Source organism: Rutidosis leptorrhynchoides, chromosome 5, assembly GCF_046630445.1.
Source record: "Rutidosis leptorrhynchoides isolate AG116_Rl617_1_P2 chromosome 5, CSIRO_AGI_Rlap_v1, whole genome shotgun sequence".
Lineage (NCBI taxonomy): Eukaryota > Viridiplantae > Streptophyta > Magnoliopsida > Asterales > Asteraceae > Rutidosis > Rutidosis leptorrhynchoides.
The window spans coordinates 65171479-65190048 of NC_092337.1; the positions used below are offsets into that span (position 1 = coordinate 65171479).

The following is an 18570-nucleotide window of genomic DNA, read 5'->3' on the forward strand; positions in this document are numbered from 1 at the left end:
AAGCTTTACAAGTTCAGTAAAAAAATGTCGTTTGAAGGAATCGATGTCCGTGACGTTGGTTTATAGGATCTGAGAGCGTTTTTGAAAGAAAATGTTTTGTGCGAATACACGGATGTGCTGTATTTTGAAGATGATTGTGAACCGGATTTAAAGGCAAGCTATCTTCGTACCGATGATCAATGGTACGGTATAAAAGATACCCTTGATGATCGTATAAACCGCATTTCTATGTATTTGGTTCTTGAAGATGACGAGACATTGGGTGGCGTTACATCGATGAAGCAGCCGAAGAAGAAAAGGGTGAACCGGTGGGGCCTTTTTACGACACAGATGGTCGTTATTTTGACGATTCCGACTATTAAGTAATCGATGTTCGTGTTTTAACATCTTGTTGTATTGTATTTCAGTTTAATTTGGTTGTAGTTTAAAAAAATGTAACCGTTTGTGTGTTGAATAAAAGTGTTGTTTGAAAATAAGATTACATTACATTTAAACTTAATTAGAAAATAACATTACATTGAATATAAAAAACATTACATTCAACTTAAATAGAAAATATCATAAACTAATCTTCGTCGCATTCCTCATCTTCATAATCTTCTTCATCTTCGTCGTCTTCCTCTTCTTCATCGTCTTCTTCCTCATCAGAGACATGTTCGGGAATGTTTGAAGGTCCGGTGGTCAGATCATAGCGAATGCGGTAGTTTGGTGGAAGACTCCAAATATGTTCGATAAGATTATCTCGAAGAAAATGATGACTGCTTTTATCTCTTAGTTCTTTATCCATTTGCATATGTAGTTCAACTCGTTCTTGAATGTTTAATTGTCGGGGATGACGCGCTGCCGGATATTCTTCTTCAAGTCCACAAAATGCACGACCATTGTCTTCGGTTATCATATTATGTAAGAGCACACAAGTATATATAATAATTTGAATTTTGCTTATATAGAATTGTCGGGCCGAATTTTTAATAATTGCAAATCGACCTTGAAGTATACTGAAAGTTCGTTCAATATCTTTTCTTGCTGACTCTTGGAATTTTAAATTTCTTTGCCTACGGATCTAAAGTATTTTTAAAAGATTTAACTAGAGTTGACCATTCCGGATAAATTTCATCCGCCAAATAATATCCTCTAGTAAATTACAACCCATTAACAGTATAGTTACATGGAGGTAACTCATCTTTTAATACATCTTTAAATAAATCTGATTGATTTAAAACGTTTACGTCGTTGTTTGAACCTGCAGGACCAAAAAAGGAATGCCAAATTCATGTATCATACGAGGCAACAACCACCAACATAATTGTTGGGTAACTGATGTTAAAGCAGAGGGGTACGAAATATACTATATTTTAATTGCGAAATACTATTAAATATGATACAATTTTACACAAGTTATTTATTTATTTATTGAATGGGATATACCTAAATCTTGCTACAACACTTATAGGCAGTGTACCTAATCGTAGAGTAGTGTAGTTTTTAGTAAGTCCGGTTCGTTCCACAGGGAGCTAGCTGAGTTTAACACTATATTTTTTTACAACTATATTTTAATAAAATATATATAATTATATATAGTAATATTATTATAAAAGGGGGTTTTTTACCGTTTAATGACCGGTTTGTCGATTTTATATTTTAAGCGTAAAGATAAATGACGATAATATAAATGACAGAATTTAAATTGCGATAAAGTAAATTGAAGTAATTAAAATGACAGTAAATAAAGGTACGATGAAATATGAAATAAAAATATTATGCTTATTTAAACTTCCGTAATCATGATGTTTGACGTGTTGATTTTAGTTTATTACCATGGTTAATTGTCCTTTGTCCTGGATTATTCAATATGTCCATCTGGTTTTTGTCCATAACAGTCCATCAGTCATAAATATAAAGTGCGAGTGTCCTCGTCAAATTATCCTTATATCCGAAGTCAAATATTCCAACTAATTGGGGACTTAAACTGTAACAAGGTCTTAATACTTTGTTTAATAATTACACCAGGATATCGACTGCGTGTAACCCAAGGTTTTAATACTTTGTTAACAATTACGCCAAGTGTCCTTGTACATAATTTCATCCCTGTTTTAATAATTTCATTGAATATTAATCCATTCCCGTGTCCGGTTAAATGAACGATTATCAGTACTTATAAATATCCCGCCCATCGTGTTCGATCGAGTGTATATGGTTATTTATAGGTACGTCCAATTGTAAATCTTTATATTAAATTAACAAACTATCATTTAGTTAAACAAATATAAAGCCCATTAATAGCACATAGTCTAATTTCCACAAGTGTCGTTCTTTTGTCCAAACTCCAATTATGGTACAAAGCTCAATTACCCAATCTTTAATATTTTAGCCCAACATCATGATTACTTCGATTTAAATAAGCATAATAATAACTTAGTTACAAGACATTAATTTAAAAAGGAGAACATAACTTACATTGAGTATTTATCGCGTAGCTTTACACAGACAGAACTATGACTTGAAAACCTGTAAAATAAACGTTACGCTATCCAAACTTGTAGAAATGTAACCACTAAATTAACCTACTCCTACTCCTAAAACTAAATTACATAAAATAAAAATTAAAAACTGAATTTGGAAATATAAAAGAGTGAGTTTGAAGCTCGAGCACAGGCCTGGTATTTATAGCATTTTGGCCTGCTACAGTAACCCATGCGATCGCATGGCCGCCAGATCCAGCTCACATATTTTTTGTACACTAGCTTGTCGACATATTTAATAAATATATATAATATATATATAATTTTATATAATTATATATATATATTATATTATATTCTTGTGCATAGTTGACTCGTAATTTTGGCTCCGATGTTTTGTACATTTACGCCCGGTTTATGTCTTGGTTCCGGTTTCTCTAACGTCTTTTCATACAATTTAATATCGTGCAATTTGCATTCCGCGACTTGCGTTCTTGTTAATCTTTAGACGTTTTTCTTCGATAAATTAAACCACTTGGAGTGTAACTTGTACGTTTGAGCATTTTGGACGTTTTCGCCTTTTAAATCTTCGTTTTTGACTTTAAATCTTCGTTTTCGAGCGATCTTCGTCTTTCGTCTTCACACTTATTTATTTTAAACAATTACAACTGAAAATAAGGAAATTACAATTAAAAACATTACATTTTGGAATGATATTGCGACTAAATATATGTTCTTTTGGAGCAATATCAGTAACCATGATCACCTCGTGTAAAATGCCCTTTCCAAGCAACGAGACAATTTCTCCAACTCCAATGCATACAATCGATGCTCTCTAGCATACCTGAAAAACCATGTATTTCTTCATGTTTTGAAATTAAACGTTGCACATCGTGTGCATTTGGCCTTCTCATGTACTCGTCCGAATATAAGTGTAACACACTTTTGCAAAAGTTTTCCAAACACAAATAAGCAGTTGATTCACCCATGTGTAAATATTCATCAAATAAATCGGGCGCAACACCGTACGCTAATTGTCTTATAGCGGACATACATTTTTGAAAAACATTAAAACTATATAAACCCGTAGCATCTTGTTTTAGTTGAAAGAATGTAATATATTTGGGAATAGGTTCTTGATTAAAATTAATTATACCTCAACATATGCGGATAAACAAAAACTTGCTCATACAATAGCGTCTCCGGAACTTATCAAGCGAGAAAGTGGGGTTGTCTGAAAAATAATCGTTGTAGATTTGTTTTGCTTTTCCTTCTCCATCTCGTGGAAAATGTCTTCTAGGAGCTTTTGGTATAGAGACACCTTCGTTTTCGACTTCTTCTTCTTCTAAAAAATCGAAAGCATCGAGAACTTGAAGTGGATCATATGCATTTGCAATAGCTACCTCCTGTTCATAAATTTCACCTTCTCGATCACGATGCATTGTAATATCCTATAAAATTAAAAACTCACAACTAGTGTTTATTACTTACAAATTATAATAACTCAAGTTAAAATAAATAAGATGGATACATAAGTAATAAGTGGTCAATAAGTTAATTGGTAAATTAAAATAACCTAAACTAACTTGCTTTTGTCATATACTAAACTAGCTTGATTTTGGATCATGCTATAGATTAATTAAGATCACCAAACTTGTCACTAACTTTGTACTAATATGCAAAAACCAAATTGTTTAATTCAATATTAAATGAGGAAAAGCAATGTATCAGTTGAATGGAATACGTGTGGCTAACATTCATTAAAAAAGAAAGAATGGGGTATATCTCATTGAGTTATATCTCTACAAGTATCATCAACTTAGTAAACTCTTTACCAAACCAAATGAAATATTGCCCAAGTTGATAACCATTTTACTTACTACAATCCATCCTAATTTTAATAGGAAGAATAGAGACACTCAAAGAAGGTTACAAAATATTTGCGGGTCTAGTTTGATTCTAACACGAACATGTTTAGATGTAACTACTAATCACAATCTATGTTATTGATGTAAATTTGTTTATTGGTTTTCTTAATTAGTTGATTGATTTAGATTAACTACATATCACTTTGAGTATAATAAAGATGAGATGTTAAAATTTGAGTATGAAATTGATGTCTTTTCTTAATATTGATCACAAAGAAAAAGGAAAAGAAACTATAGTCATATCATTTGTAACTAGGCTTGTATGTGATTAAAGTTTAAAGTGGGAATCATGTACAATTATATAAAAATGATTCATGTACGATTATATATTAATGATGCATGTAAATGGTATATAATAAACCCATATATGAGTTACCACATACTAGTAATAACCTATTAACATTTACATATAAATATAGTATTAAGTTATAATTAACTAAACATCATACCCACTGATTATAACTAGTCAATTAGGTAATTTTTTTTACTGAACATTATACAAATAGAATACAATTAATATTGGTGTCCTTACAAAATTACAAAAAGTTATGAACCTGTTAAAAACATATTAGCAATTAGTATATTTAGTTAGTATAAATAAATATATAGTTATTTTACAGAGCGTCACGTGATCGTCATGCTTTGGGAATTAAACGTCCCATCCATTGCCTTAAATACCTTGATGATCACTTTAGGTTAGCTTAAATATTGTATATAGTTATAAATGCAAACGGTGTCATATTTAAAAGGATGACAATTGTTAAATACGTAAACGACACAAAATTCCATCTCATTTAGTATATTTAGTATATATACATATATACATACATACATACATACATACATACATACATACATATATATATATATATATATATATATATATATATATATATATATATATATATATATATATAATAAAATTAATTTAACGGAGTATTTAAAAACCCATGTGTGAAATACTTATTATCATTTTAATGTTGGAGTTAATAAGTAAAAAGGCCACAACTTAGAACCATGACACTATATCACAAATTCTTCTCGGCTATCTTAAGGAATTGAAGTTATATAAGAAATGGTACATAATTATATCTTTAATATAAAATTCATGGAACTAATTAGATGGAAGTAAACACATAAGAATCATATGGTAACACTAATTAAATAAAGGATATTACATACTCCCTATTTGAATGCGTTTTGTACTCATACGTGCGTATTCATTAGATTTGGCTCGGTTATCGCCTCCTTTGGTGGCCTTTTGTTGTCCTTAGAATTTCGTCATTCAACATAAGGTACGGATATTCTAGGTGGTTTTAGGATTGTTTCGGTAAATCTTTCCTCTCAAAACTTTGTTTCGAATTGTATATAAAAATTATTGGTATGACATGCTTATTTGGAAATTTGTTATATTTGTTAGTCTATATATTGTGTTATGTTTTCCTCATTTTGGATGTACTAACGAGGTTGCTAATTATGTTTGTTAATTGAGAAAATCATAATATTTTGGCCTTTGGAAATTGTATCAAAGTTGTGCCTCGATACAGCCCCGAAAAATGTCGTAAACATTTCGGTAAAGAACTTGTGTGAGTACGGTGAGTGGTACGGTGATTCGTATCGAGTGTCCCTCATTCCATGTGGCTTTACATGTCCCGTTAAGTCCCGTTTAAACATTTTAAGTATTTGGTCAAACGTAAAATATTTAAGTCATTTCATTAATTCTTTTTAAATATATTTTAAAGTCTATTAATCACATTAAAGGATATTTCAAAATTTATAATTAATAAATCGGTTAAAACATTTTCTTAAAATGTGCCTAAGAGTAACCTATTCATGGAGGTCCCATGAGCGCGTTATTATGACACCGGTAACGTGGCATCGACCGTAGCGGTGTATTTGTTATATCTACGGTGTCTCCTTTTGATTACCCGGTGGTGGTACGAGCTCTTTGTTATTTGTATTTTGATAGGAGGTGTATGGATCGATCCTAGATATTTTGTTTTGACGGCGAACGTTTATCGTAGTATCATACGAAACGTCACCGATATGAATGATTAGTGGAGTAATTACCCTATGATTTCATTTTGGATAATTTGATATATATTTGTTTAACTTTTAGTACGTGACTTTGATATTTTGACATATTCGTTATTAAGGATCTATACATATTTGCACTTTCATTTAAAAATAAGTTAATTTGTAAATAAATTCGTTTTGAAATTTGTCATGCATGTCATACTGTACTCTGTCCTTTGTTATATCCGTTCACTGGGCTTTGGCTCAGTCGTATTCTTTGTTTTCCTTCTTATACGACAGGTAATCAAGGGGGCGTTGGAAACGAGGGAAGAGTGTAGAGTGGAGTGAACTTAGCACCTTGCCTTAGGGATTCCATCAAGATTTAGTAGTTTATTTTGGTTTAGTAGTACTTTTGAATAAGCTTGTCAACTTTGGTGTTTTGACTATGGTTTGAATTCGAATAAGAATAACGCGCATTTACCTTTTAAGTTACCTTTATCTATACTTTTTGAAATTCGTAAGATTAGGGTCTTTACAGATGGTATCAGAGCTTAGGTTCCCTCTTGTAGAAACTTACGTCCTAAGTTATGGCCTGTGAGATTTGGGTAGATTTTGGGTTAGGATTTTCTTTTCGCATTAATAATATGTTTCCACTTCTCATATTCTCTTGTTTTCTTCTTACTAATCGAAACCGTTATATCCTCATCTCGTTCATAGATGGCACCGAAAAGAAAGGGGATGTCTGAGGAGGAGGTAGAAAACAAGATTAACCAAACAATCACGAATTTGTTACCCAATATTGTAGCTCAAGCTATTGACGCTATGCGTAAGCAAGGTGGTAAGAATTTTAAGCATGAAGATGTGGATGAGGATGAGTATGTGGATATGAATGCTGTAACGGGGGATGCTATTCATGTTTGGCTAGGACGGTTTCAAAGACAATGTCCTTTGTCTTTCAGTACTGCTAGTACTCCTGTTGAAGCTAAGAATTGGATCACTCACATTGAGAAGATATATCGAGTACTTGGTTGTGAAGAGAGATTTTGGGTTCCATTGGCTGTTTATAAACTAGAAGGGGATGCTTAGCGTTGGTGGATCACTTTGACACAAGCGAAAGGAGGTATCAATTTTGAGGATTCATTAGATTGGGTTGATTTCAAGGAGTTGTTTTTCCGTCAGTACTTTTCTGAGGCGGAGAAAGAGGCTGTGATTCGGGAGTATGCGAATATTAAGCAAGGGAGTGATGAGTCTATTAATGATTTCACTAAGAAGTTTTTGAGGCTTGTGGGATTGATTGGGGCTGCTACTGGGTCTTCCGAGGACCAAGCCCGTAAGTACAAATGGGCTATTCATGGGCGTTACCGCTCTAAAATGATTAATCTGAAATGTTTTGATGTCGCTGAGGCAACCGATTATTCTAGGAATTTAGAGATGGAGCGAGCCGAGTATTTGACTACTAAAATAGATGATGGTAAAAATAAGAGGGTTAAGAATGTACAACCACTACGATCTGTGCCACCACCGACTACCAAACAGGGGCAACAATCTGGGAACCAAGGGTATCGTAGTAATAATTGGAATAATAGAGGAAATCAGCTAAGGATTGACAACGGGCCAAATAATAATAACCGTGGTCAATTACAAGTGTACCGTCCCCAAGGGCAACAAAGGGGTAATAGAAATGGTGGTGTTAATGCCAATGCACCTTGTGGGACTTGTGGAAAGAATCATCCGGGAAGAGTTTTGTGACGACCCGGAAAATTTTGACCAATTTTAAATCAAACTTTCGATACGATTTAATATCCTTGACACGATAAGCAAAGTCTGATAGGTTGAGTCTCAAAATTTTTGAACTGTTTATATGGATTCGGTTAACCTTCGACTATTCCCGACGATTCACGAACAATTATTTTTAAATAAATGTGTATATATATATATATATATATATATATATATATATATGAATTCTATACATAAATAGTATTGTAATCAATAACAATTAAAGATTCAATATATTAATTACTAAACAGGATAAGATTAATAAATTGTATTACGAGTTTGAATATAAATGTTATATGAATATTATATTCATTACTTTCATTATTATTATTATTAATATTAATATTAATAGTGTATCATTAATATTATTATATAAAATATATATACATATATATAAATTTGATATATATACAAATTGTTATAGTATTGTTATTACTAATATTATTATTATCATTAATAATACTAGAATTAGTACAATTAGTATTATTATTAATATTAATATCAGTATTAGTAATATTATTATTTCCAATATACAATATATAAATATGAAAATTTGATATGTATGATTTGTTATATTTATTAATTATTATTAAACTTATCCTTTTATTTATAAATCCTTAATAATATTATCTATTATTATTATTATTATTATTATTAATATTATTAACGCTATTATTAACAATTATCAATATACTTGATATTAAGAATTTGTATTATTAATTTTAGTATTATTTATAATATTGGAAGTAATTATTATTATTAATGTACTTTTATATTTATTTAATTACATAAAATATATAAAGAAATTAACAGATGGTACGATATTGTTACACATAACTATCATACTATATCTGATTTACAAAATTCGTACAATCAAGGATCCAATCACTGAACGCATCCAAATTCTGTTAGCTATCAACTTCCCCTTTTAATTTTCTAATATATTTCGGTACTGAGCGAATTATTCTTGTCGAGTTTGTTAAGCTACAAAACAAACGGGTCTTATCGTCTTTACAGCTTCAAATATTCGATTACAATACATAATGTTAACCATTATTGAAATTTGAATGGAGGAGGAGAAGAATCAAACAAATGAATACAAAATTGTTACCTATCAATATCAAATAATCGTACGAATCTATTCAAGTCCCTATCTATTTCTATTTTCTTATTACCTTCTTCTACTCGAGATTCTCTGTCGATTCCAATTTCATTACAAAACAACTTGGATAGAAATCAATAACAGAAAAATGTACTAATTTGTTACATGTCATAATCTGCTTTTATTTATCTTATTTTCTTCTTCCTGGCTCGAATAACTCTGTCGACACCACAAATCACTTAATGTGATTCTTATTCTCTTGCTCTATCTATATAACTAAATATACATGCAGTTTTGAAAATGATTTACAAAATAGACACAATTATTGAAACTACATTCCATGTTGAATCGTTATACCGGATATCGCCCTTGTTGAACTTAGTAGCCTAAGAATTGGTGTTTATTATAATTGCCACCAATTGACGCGAATCCTAAAGATAGATCTATGGGCTTTGACACGCCCCAGTCAGAGAATTTGAACTGCTTTAGTACTTCGATATTTATATATGGGGATATTCTAGATGCATTTGTTAATGTCGGTTACCAGGTGTTCAACCATATGAATGATTTTTATGCAGATTGCATGTTATTGAAAGATGAAATCTCGTGGTCTATTATTACAATTTGATATATAGGTTAAACCTATAAATCACCAACATTTTTATTGACGTTAAAGCATGTTTATTCTCAGGTGATTATTAAGAGCTTCCGCTGTTGCATGCTAATTTATGGACAAGAGTTGGAGTCAGCATGCTTGTATAATATTGTTTAAAAACTGCATTCGAAGACATATATATTGATGTGTAATATTATTGTAAACCATTATGTAATGGTCATGTGAAAACGCTATATTTTAGATTATCATTATTTGATAATCGTCGTAATATTTTAAAGGTTATGGTTTGTTTTAAAAATCGAATGCAGTCTTTGAAAAACGTCTCATATAGAGGTCAAAACCTCGCAACGAAATCAATTAATATGGAACGTTTATAATCGATATGAACGGGACATTTCAAGTTTGTTATCGTAGTGCGGGTTCATGTTTTGCTTGTGGAGAGATTGGTCATTTAGCTAAGGATTGCAAGAATCTGATAATGCTAAAACGAACATATATTTCATAGCATTATCCCTCAAGAAAGACAATCTTTTAGTTGCAATTGTTCTATTTACAAGTGATTTTCGTTTAAATAATAAAAGGTGAAGAAAAAAGACAGATTCGACGATTTGAAGACGTAAACGACCAAAAAGCTAAAAAGTACAAAGTACAATCCAAGTGGTTCAATTTATTGATAAGAAACGTCTAAAAGTTACAAGAGTACGAGCCGCAAAACGCAAAGTACAAGATATTAAATAGTACGCAAGGACGTTTGAAAATCCAGAACCGGAACCAGAGTCAACTCTCAACGCGCGACGCAACAGACTAAAAATTACAAGTCAACTATGCACATGAATATAATATAATATATGATTAATTCTTAAAATTATATATATATTATATTATATATTTAAAACCGTCAGCAAACAAGAAAACAAAGCATTTGGGCTGGATCCAGCTGGCCATGCGATCGCATGGCCCCAAAAGTCTGGCCACATCTATAAATTTCGCGTGTTTTGGCCGAATGACATACATATTTTTCAATCTCTCTCTCTCACGATATATATATATATATATATATAATTTATAATTTTAATTTTTAATTTAAGATTAATAATAATAAGGGTATGTTAGCAAATGTTGTAAGTGTGTAAGTCAAAATTTTGTCCGTGTAACGCTACGCTATTATTAATCATTGTAAGTTATGTTCAACCTTTTTAAATTAATGTCTCGTATCTAAGTTATTATTATGCTTATTTAAACCGAAGTAATCGTGATGTTGGGCTAAAATATTAAAGACGGGGTAATTGGGCTTTGTACCATAATTGGGGTTTGGACAAAAGAACGACACTTGTGGAAATTAGACTATGAGCTATTAATGGGCTTTATATTAATAAACGATACCTCGATAATTTAATATAAAGATTACAATTTGATGTATCTATATATAACCACATACGCTTAATCAGGTACGGTGGGCGGGATATCTATAAATACGAATTATCGTTCATTTTACCGGACACGGGGATGGATTAATAGTTAATGAACTTATTAAAACAGGGATGGATTACATTCAAGGGTAATTGGTGTAATTGTTAACAAAGTAGTAAAACCTTGGACTACACGCAGTCGATAACCTGGTTTATTCATTAAACAAAGTATTAAGACCTTGTTACAGTTCGAATCCTCAATTAGTTGAAATATTTGACTTCGGGTATAAGGATAATTTGACGAAGACTCTCGCACTTTATATTTATGACTGATGGACTATTATGGACAAAACTGTATGGACATATCAAATAATCCAGGATAAAGGACAATTAACCCATGGTAATAAACTAAAATCAACACGTCGAACATCATGATTAAGGAAGTTTAAATAAGCATAATTCTTTTATTTCATATTTCATCGCACTTTTATTTACTGTCATTTTATTTATTGCATTTTTATTTATCGCACTTTTTAATTATCGTAATTTTATTTACCGTCATTTTATTTATCGCACTTTAATTTATCGCACTTTTATTTATCGTTATTCACTTTACGCTTTAAATTAAGTTTTATTTATTTTTAATATTTTACATTAGGTTTTAACTGTGACTTAAGACATAAAATCGACAAACCGATCATTAAATGGTAAAAACCCCCTTTTATAATAATAATATTACTTATATATATATATATATATATATATATATATATATATATATATATATTATTTATTTATAATTATACAAATATAGTTTTAAAAATATAGCGTTAAACTTGGGTAGTTCCCTGTGGACGAACCGGACTTACTAAAAACTACACTACTGTATGATTAGGTACACTGCCTATAAGTGTTGTAGCAAGGTTTAGGTATATCAACTCTATAAATAAATAAATAACTTGTGTAAAATTGTATCGTATTTAATAGTATTTCATAATAAATATATAACTATTTCGTATACACCGTTGCACACATCAGAATCCTAGACCTGGGTTTGTTCCAAGGGTTCCTCCTTCAGCGCCTGGTGGACGCGTCTTTGCCATGACTACTGCTCAGGCTGCTGACGCAACAGGTACATTCCGATCCCTTTTTATTTTAAAAATATTTCCTTTGAGTTATTTGTTCATACATTCTTGATATGATTAGGTACTATTACTTGTCATGTATTTGTACACCATCGTGCCCTCTTCGTTCTGTTTGATTCTGGCTCTACGCACTCGATTGTGTCTGTTAAGAGCTCGAAATATTTGAAAGTGTCTCCAACTTGGTTGTCTACTCCGTTTACAATCTCTACCCCAATGGGTAGTATTGAAATTATAGATCGTGTGTATCAAAACTGACGTTTGGAATTCAATGACTGAATGTTTCCCGCAAATCTCTTTCATATGACCAAGCATGACTTTGACATTATTCTTGGCATGGATTGGTTATCTCATCATCACGCGACTATCGATTGTTATTCTAAGATAATTTTGTTTGGAAATCATTCTATACCCAATTGTGTCTTTAATGGTGATCTTCCTGAAAAATCTATTAAGGTTATCTCAGCGCTTAAGGCACAAAAGCTCATTTCACATGGTTGTGTGGGTTATTTAGCTTCGATTCAGAATTTGTCTATCGAGAGTCCTGCACTTGAAAATATTGACGTTGTTCGAGAGTTTCCTGATGTATTTCCTAACGAATTGCAAGGTATGCCTCCAGTTCGTGAAGTTGAATTTTCGATTGATTTGATTCCTGGTTCTCAACCGATATCAAAAGCTCCTTATCGTATGGCACCACTCGAGTTGCAAGAACTCAAGGAGCAATTGCAAGAATTGATAGATTGTGGATTTATTCGACCAAGTGTGTCACCTTGGGGTGCGCCGGTTTTGTTTGTCAAGAAAAAGGATGGTAGCATGAGACTTTGCATTGATTATCGCGAGTTAAATCGTATTACTATCCAAAACCGTTATCTGCTTCCGCGTATTGATGATTTTTTTGATCCACTTCAAGGTTGGAAGTATTTTTCTAAAATTGATCTTAGGTCTGGGTAGCATCAGCTGCGTGTTAAAGAAGAAGATATCCCTAAGACTGCTTTCCGCACTCGTTATGGGCACTATGAGTTTTTAGTGATGCCGTTTGGATTAACTAATGCTCCTGTGGTATTCATGGATTTAATGAACCGGGTGTTCCATGAGTATTTGGATAAGTTTGTGATCATATTCATTGACTATATCTTGGTTTTCTCAAAGAATAAAGAAGAGCATGAGAATCATCTTCGTATTGTACTTGAAACCCTCCGAAGTAAGAAATTGTTTGCAAAGTTCTCTAAATGTGAATTCTGGTTGCAACGAGTTGCCTTTCTGGGTCATGTTGTATCAGCTGAGGGTATAATGATTAAGGTTGCAAAAGACGCGAGACGGGGTCGAGACGGTCGGGTCCTAAAAGGGTCGAGACGGTCGAGACGGGGTCGAGACGGAGGTCTAGACGGATGTTGACTAACGTTGACTTTTAAATAAAAATGTTATATATTATATATATATTGTACATTACATTATTCCAAACATAAGCATTTCACACATATTTAAATACTTCAACATTTCAAACATAAAAAAAGAAACCCTAAGTAATAGCACAACGTTTAATATTAAAAAAAAAAAAAAACTTGAAAAAAATCAGAAAAACTCGTTTTTTCCCGTCTCGGACCGTGTTTGACCGTCTCTTGACCGTTTTTTGGCCGATTTCCGTTTTTTCAAACGTTTTATGTATAAATGGGACGGGGCACTCCAAAATCCGTCTACACCCCCGTCTACACCCCCGTTTTTTCCGTTTTTTACAACACTGATAATGATGGATCCAGCAAAAATTGAGGCTATTACAAATTGGTCAAGACCTTCTTCTGTTGTTGAGGTTCAAAGTTTTCTTGGTTTAGCTGGTTATTATCGAAGATTCGTTGAAGTTTTTTCAACGATTTATTTGCCGCTTACCAAGTTGTTGAGAAAAGGGGAAAAATTTGTGTGGCCCGATGAACGACAAAAAATTTCGATGAGTTAAAGAAAAGACTTGTATCCGCTCCTATTCTTGCATTGCCGTCAGGAAGTGGAGGTTTTCAAATCTATAGTGACGCTTCTAAGCATGGTTTGGGTTGCGTTTTGATGCAACACGGTAAGGTAATTGCTTATGCCTCGAGGCAGTTGAAACTTTATGAGGTTAATTACCCTACTCATGATTTGGAGTTAGCTGCTGTGATTTTTGCGTTGAAAATATGAAGGCATTATCTTTATGGAGAAACTTGTGATATTTTCACTGATCACAAGAGTCTTAAATACATATTCACGCAAAAAGAGATAAATATGAGACAACAAAGGTGGCTTGAGTAATTGAAGGATTATGATGCCAACATTCAATACCATCCGGGTAAAGCGAATGTGGTAGTCGACGCTTTGAGTAGAAAAACATTTGGTTGTATCTCATGTTTGGTTACTCACATTCAAGAATTTGAAAGACTTGATATGGGATTGAGTAAGAGAAGCATCTGGGATGTTGGCAAATCTAAAATTCGAGTATGATTTAATTACTAGAATAAAAGAGGCTCAATTGGATGATGGGGATTTGTGGACAGTGTTTCAAAATTTGGAAGAGGGTAAAGCGAAAGAGTTCAGAGAAGATGATGATGGTGTTATTTGGTGTGGGAATCGATTGTGTGTTCCTAATGATGATGCTATTCGTGAGGCTCTGTTGTCTGAGGCTCATAGCTCACCTTTTTCTGTACATCCTGGTTCGACCAAAATGTATCAGGATTTAAAGCAGCACTTTTGGTGGAGTGTCATGAAGAAGAACGTTGCTAGTTATGTTGTGAATTGCCTTACTTGTCAACAAGTAAAGATCGAGCACCAACGTGCTAGTGGTTTGTTGCAGTCGTTGGACATTCCCGTGTGGAAGTGGGATGATATCTCAATGGATTTCGTTTGTGGGTTACCAAAGACTGTTAAAAGGCATGATGCTATTTGGGTGGTGATTGATAGATTAACCAAATCAGCTCATTTATTGCCAATCCGTGTGGATTATTTAGTAAGTAAGCTATCCGAGCTTTTTCAGCAGGAAATTGTGAGATTACACGGGGTTCCTTCGTCCATCGTATCCGATCGTGATCCTCGGTTTACATCTAGATTTTGGAAGGGGTTACACAAAGCTTGGGGTACGCGATTGAAGCTTAGTACTGCTTTTCATCCACAAACTGATGGACAGTCTGAGCGTACGATACAGATCTTGGAAGATATGCTTCGAGCGTGTTCCTTAGATTGGAAGGAAAATTGGGATGATTACTTATGTTTGGTGGAATTTGTTTATAATAATAGTTGGCGGGCAAGTATCTGTATGGCACCATTTGAGATGCTTTATGGTCGAAAGTGTAGAGCGCCAGTTTGTTGGAATGAAACAGGAGAGAAATTGATTAAAGGACCTGAGTTGGTTAGAGTGACTAATGAAAAGGTCGTTATAGCTACGAATCGACTAAAGGAGGCCCAATTGAGACAGAAAGTGTATGCCGATAAACACCGACGTCTGTTAGAGTTTGTGGTGGGTAATAAGGTGTTTTTAAAGGTGTCACCTTGAAAGGGTATACGTCATTTTGGTTTGAAAGGAAAGCTCATCCATTGCACGTGGTGCAATATCCTTTTTCTGAAATTCGACCTGATCTTTCTTATGTTGAAGAACCCGATGCTATTATAGAACGTAGGGAGCGAGTAACTCGTAAAAGTTTCACCCCTTTCGTTAAAGTTCAATGGAAGAATCATTCTGCTAGCGAGGCCACTTGGGAACTCGAGGAAACCATGCAGGCCGAGCACCCTCATTTGTTTTCTAATTGGTGCGTTTCGATTCTATAACTTCTTTCAATTTCGAGGATGAAATTTTTTTTTAGTAGGTGGAGTTGTAATATCCTATAAAATTAAAAACTCACAACTACTGTTTATTACTTACAAATTATAATAACTCAAGTTAAAATAAATAAGATGGATACATAAGTAATAAGTGGTCAATAAGTTAATTGGTAAATTAAAATAACCTAAACTAACTTGCTTTTGTCATATACTAAACTAACTTGATTTTGGATCATGCTATAGATTAATTAAGATCACCAAACTTGTCACTAACTTTGTACTAATATGCAAAACCAAATTGTTTAATTCAATATTAAATGAGGAAAAGCAATGTATCAGTTGAATGGAATACGTGTGGCTAGCATTCATTAAAAAAAGAAAGAATGGGGTATATCTCATTGAGTTATATCTCTACAAGTATCATCAACTTAGTAAACTCTTTACCAAACCAAATGAAATATTGCCCAAGTTGATAACCATTTTACTTACTACAATCCATCCTAATTTTAAGAGGAAGAATAGAGACACTCAAAGAAGGTTACAAAATATTTGAGGGTCTAGTTTGATTCTAACACGAACACGTTTAGAGGTAAATACTAATCACAATCTTTGTTATTGATGTAAATTTGTTTATTGGTTTTCTTAATTAGTTAATTGATTTAGATTAACTACATATCACGTTGAGTATAATAAAGATGAGATGTTAAAATTTGAGTATGAAATTGATGTCTTTTCTTAATATTGATCACAAAGAAAAAGGAAAAGAAACTGTAGTCATATTATTTGTAACTAGGCTTGTATGTGATTAAAGTTTAAAGTGGGAATCATGTACAATTATATAAAAATGATTCATGTACGATTATATATTAATGATGCATGTAAATGGTATATAATAAACCCATATATGAGTTACCACATACTGTAATAACCTATTAACATTTACATATAAATATAGTATTAAGTTATAATTAACTAAACATCATACCCACTGATTATAACTAGTCAATTAGGTAATTTTTTTACTGAACATTATACAAATAGAATACAATTAATATTGGTGTCCTTACAAAATTACAAAAAGTTATGAACCTGTTGAAAACATATTAGCAATTAGTATATTTAGTTAGTATAAATAAATATATAGTTACGTTACAGAGCGTCACGTGATCATCATGCTTTGGGAATTAAACGTCTCATCTATTGCCTTAAATACCTTGATGATCACTTTAGGTTAGCTTAAATATTGTATATAGTTATAAATGCAAACGGTGTCATATTTAAAAGGATGACAATTGTTAAATACGTAAACGACACAAAATTCTATCTCATTTAGTATATTTAGTATATATATATATATATATATATATATATATATATATATATATATATATATATATATATATATATAATAAAATTATGTTAACGGAGTATTTAAAAACCCATGTGTGAAATACTTATTATCATTTTAATGTTGGAGTTAATAAGTAAAAAGGCCACAACTTAGAACCATGACACTATATCACAAATTCTTCTCAGCTATCTTAAGGAATTGAAGTTATAAAAGAAATGGCACATAATTATATCTTTAATATAAAATTCAGGGAACTAATTAGATGGAAGTAAACACATAAGAATCATATGGTAACACTAATTAAATAAAGGATATTACATACTCCCTATTTGAATGGGTTTTGTACTCATACGTGTGTATTCATTAGATTTGGCTCGGTGATCGCCTCCTTTGGTGGCCTTTTGTTGTCCTTGGAATTTCGTCATTCAACATAAGGTACGGATATTTTAGGTGGTTTTAGGATCGCTTCGGTAAATCTTTCCTTTCAAAACTTTGTTTCGAATTGTATATAAAAATTATTGGTATGACATGCTTATTTGGAAATTTGTTATATTTGTTAGTCTATATATTGTGTTATGTTTTCCTCATTTTGGATGTACTAACGAGGTTGCTAATTATGTTTGTTAATTGAGAAAATCATAATATTTTGGCCTTTGAAAATTGTATCAAAGCAGTGCCTCGAAACAGCCCTAAAAAATGTCGTAAATATTTCGGTAAAGAATATGTGTGATTATGGCGAGTAGTACGGTGATTCGTATCGAGTGTCCCTCATTCCATGTGGCTTTACATGTCCCGTTAAGTCCCGTTTAAACATTTTAACTATTTGGTCAAACGTAAAATATTTAAGTCATTTCATTAATTCTTTTTAAATATATTTTAAAGTCTATTAATCACATTAAAGGATATTTCAAAATTTATAATTAATAAATCGGTTAAAACGTTTTATTAAAATGTGCCTAAGAGTAACCTATTCATGGAGGTCCTATGA

The 18570-nt window shown here is 32.2% G+C and overlaps 1 protein-coding gene across 1 annotated transcript; it reads right to left on the reverse strand.

Annotated features, from left to right (window-relative positions):
• Nucleotides 1–1142: 1142 nt before the first annotated feature.
• On the reverse strand, nt 1143–3904 carry LOC139848702 (uncharacterized). Its single transcript, XM_071838408.1, has 3 exons — nt 3645–3904; nt 3307–3500; nt 1143–1243 (listed from the first exon to the last, which is right to left on the reverse strand). Exons 1-3 carry the CDS (start codon nt 3902–3904, stop codon nt 1143–1145), a joined length of 555 nt encoding a protein of 184 aa, XP_071694509.1.
• Between the last annotated feature and the right edge of the window lie 14666 nt (nt 3905–18570).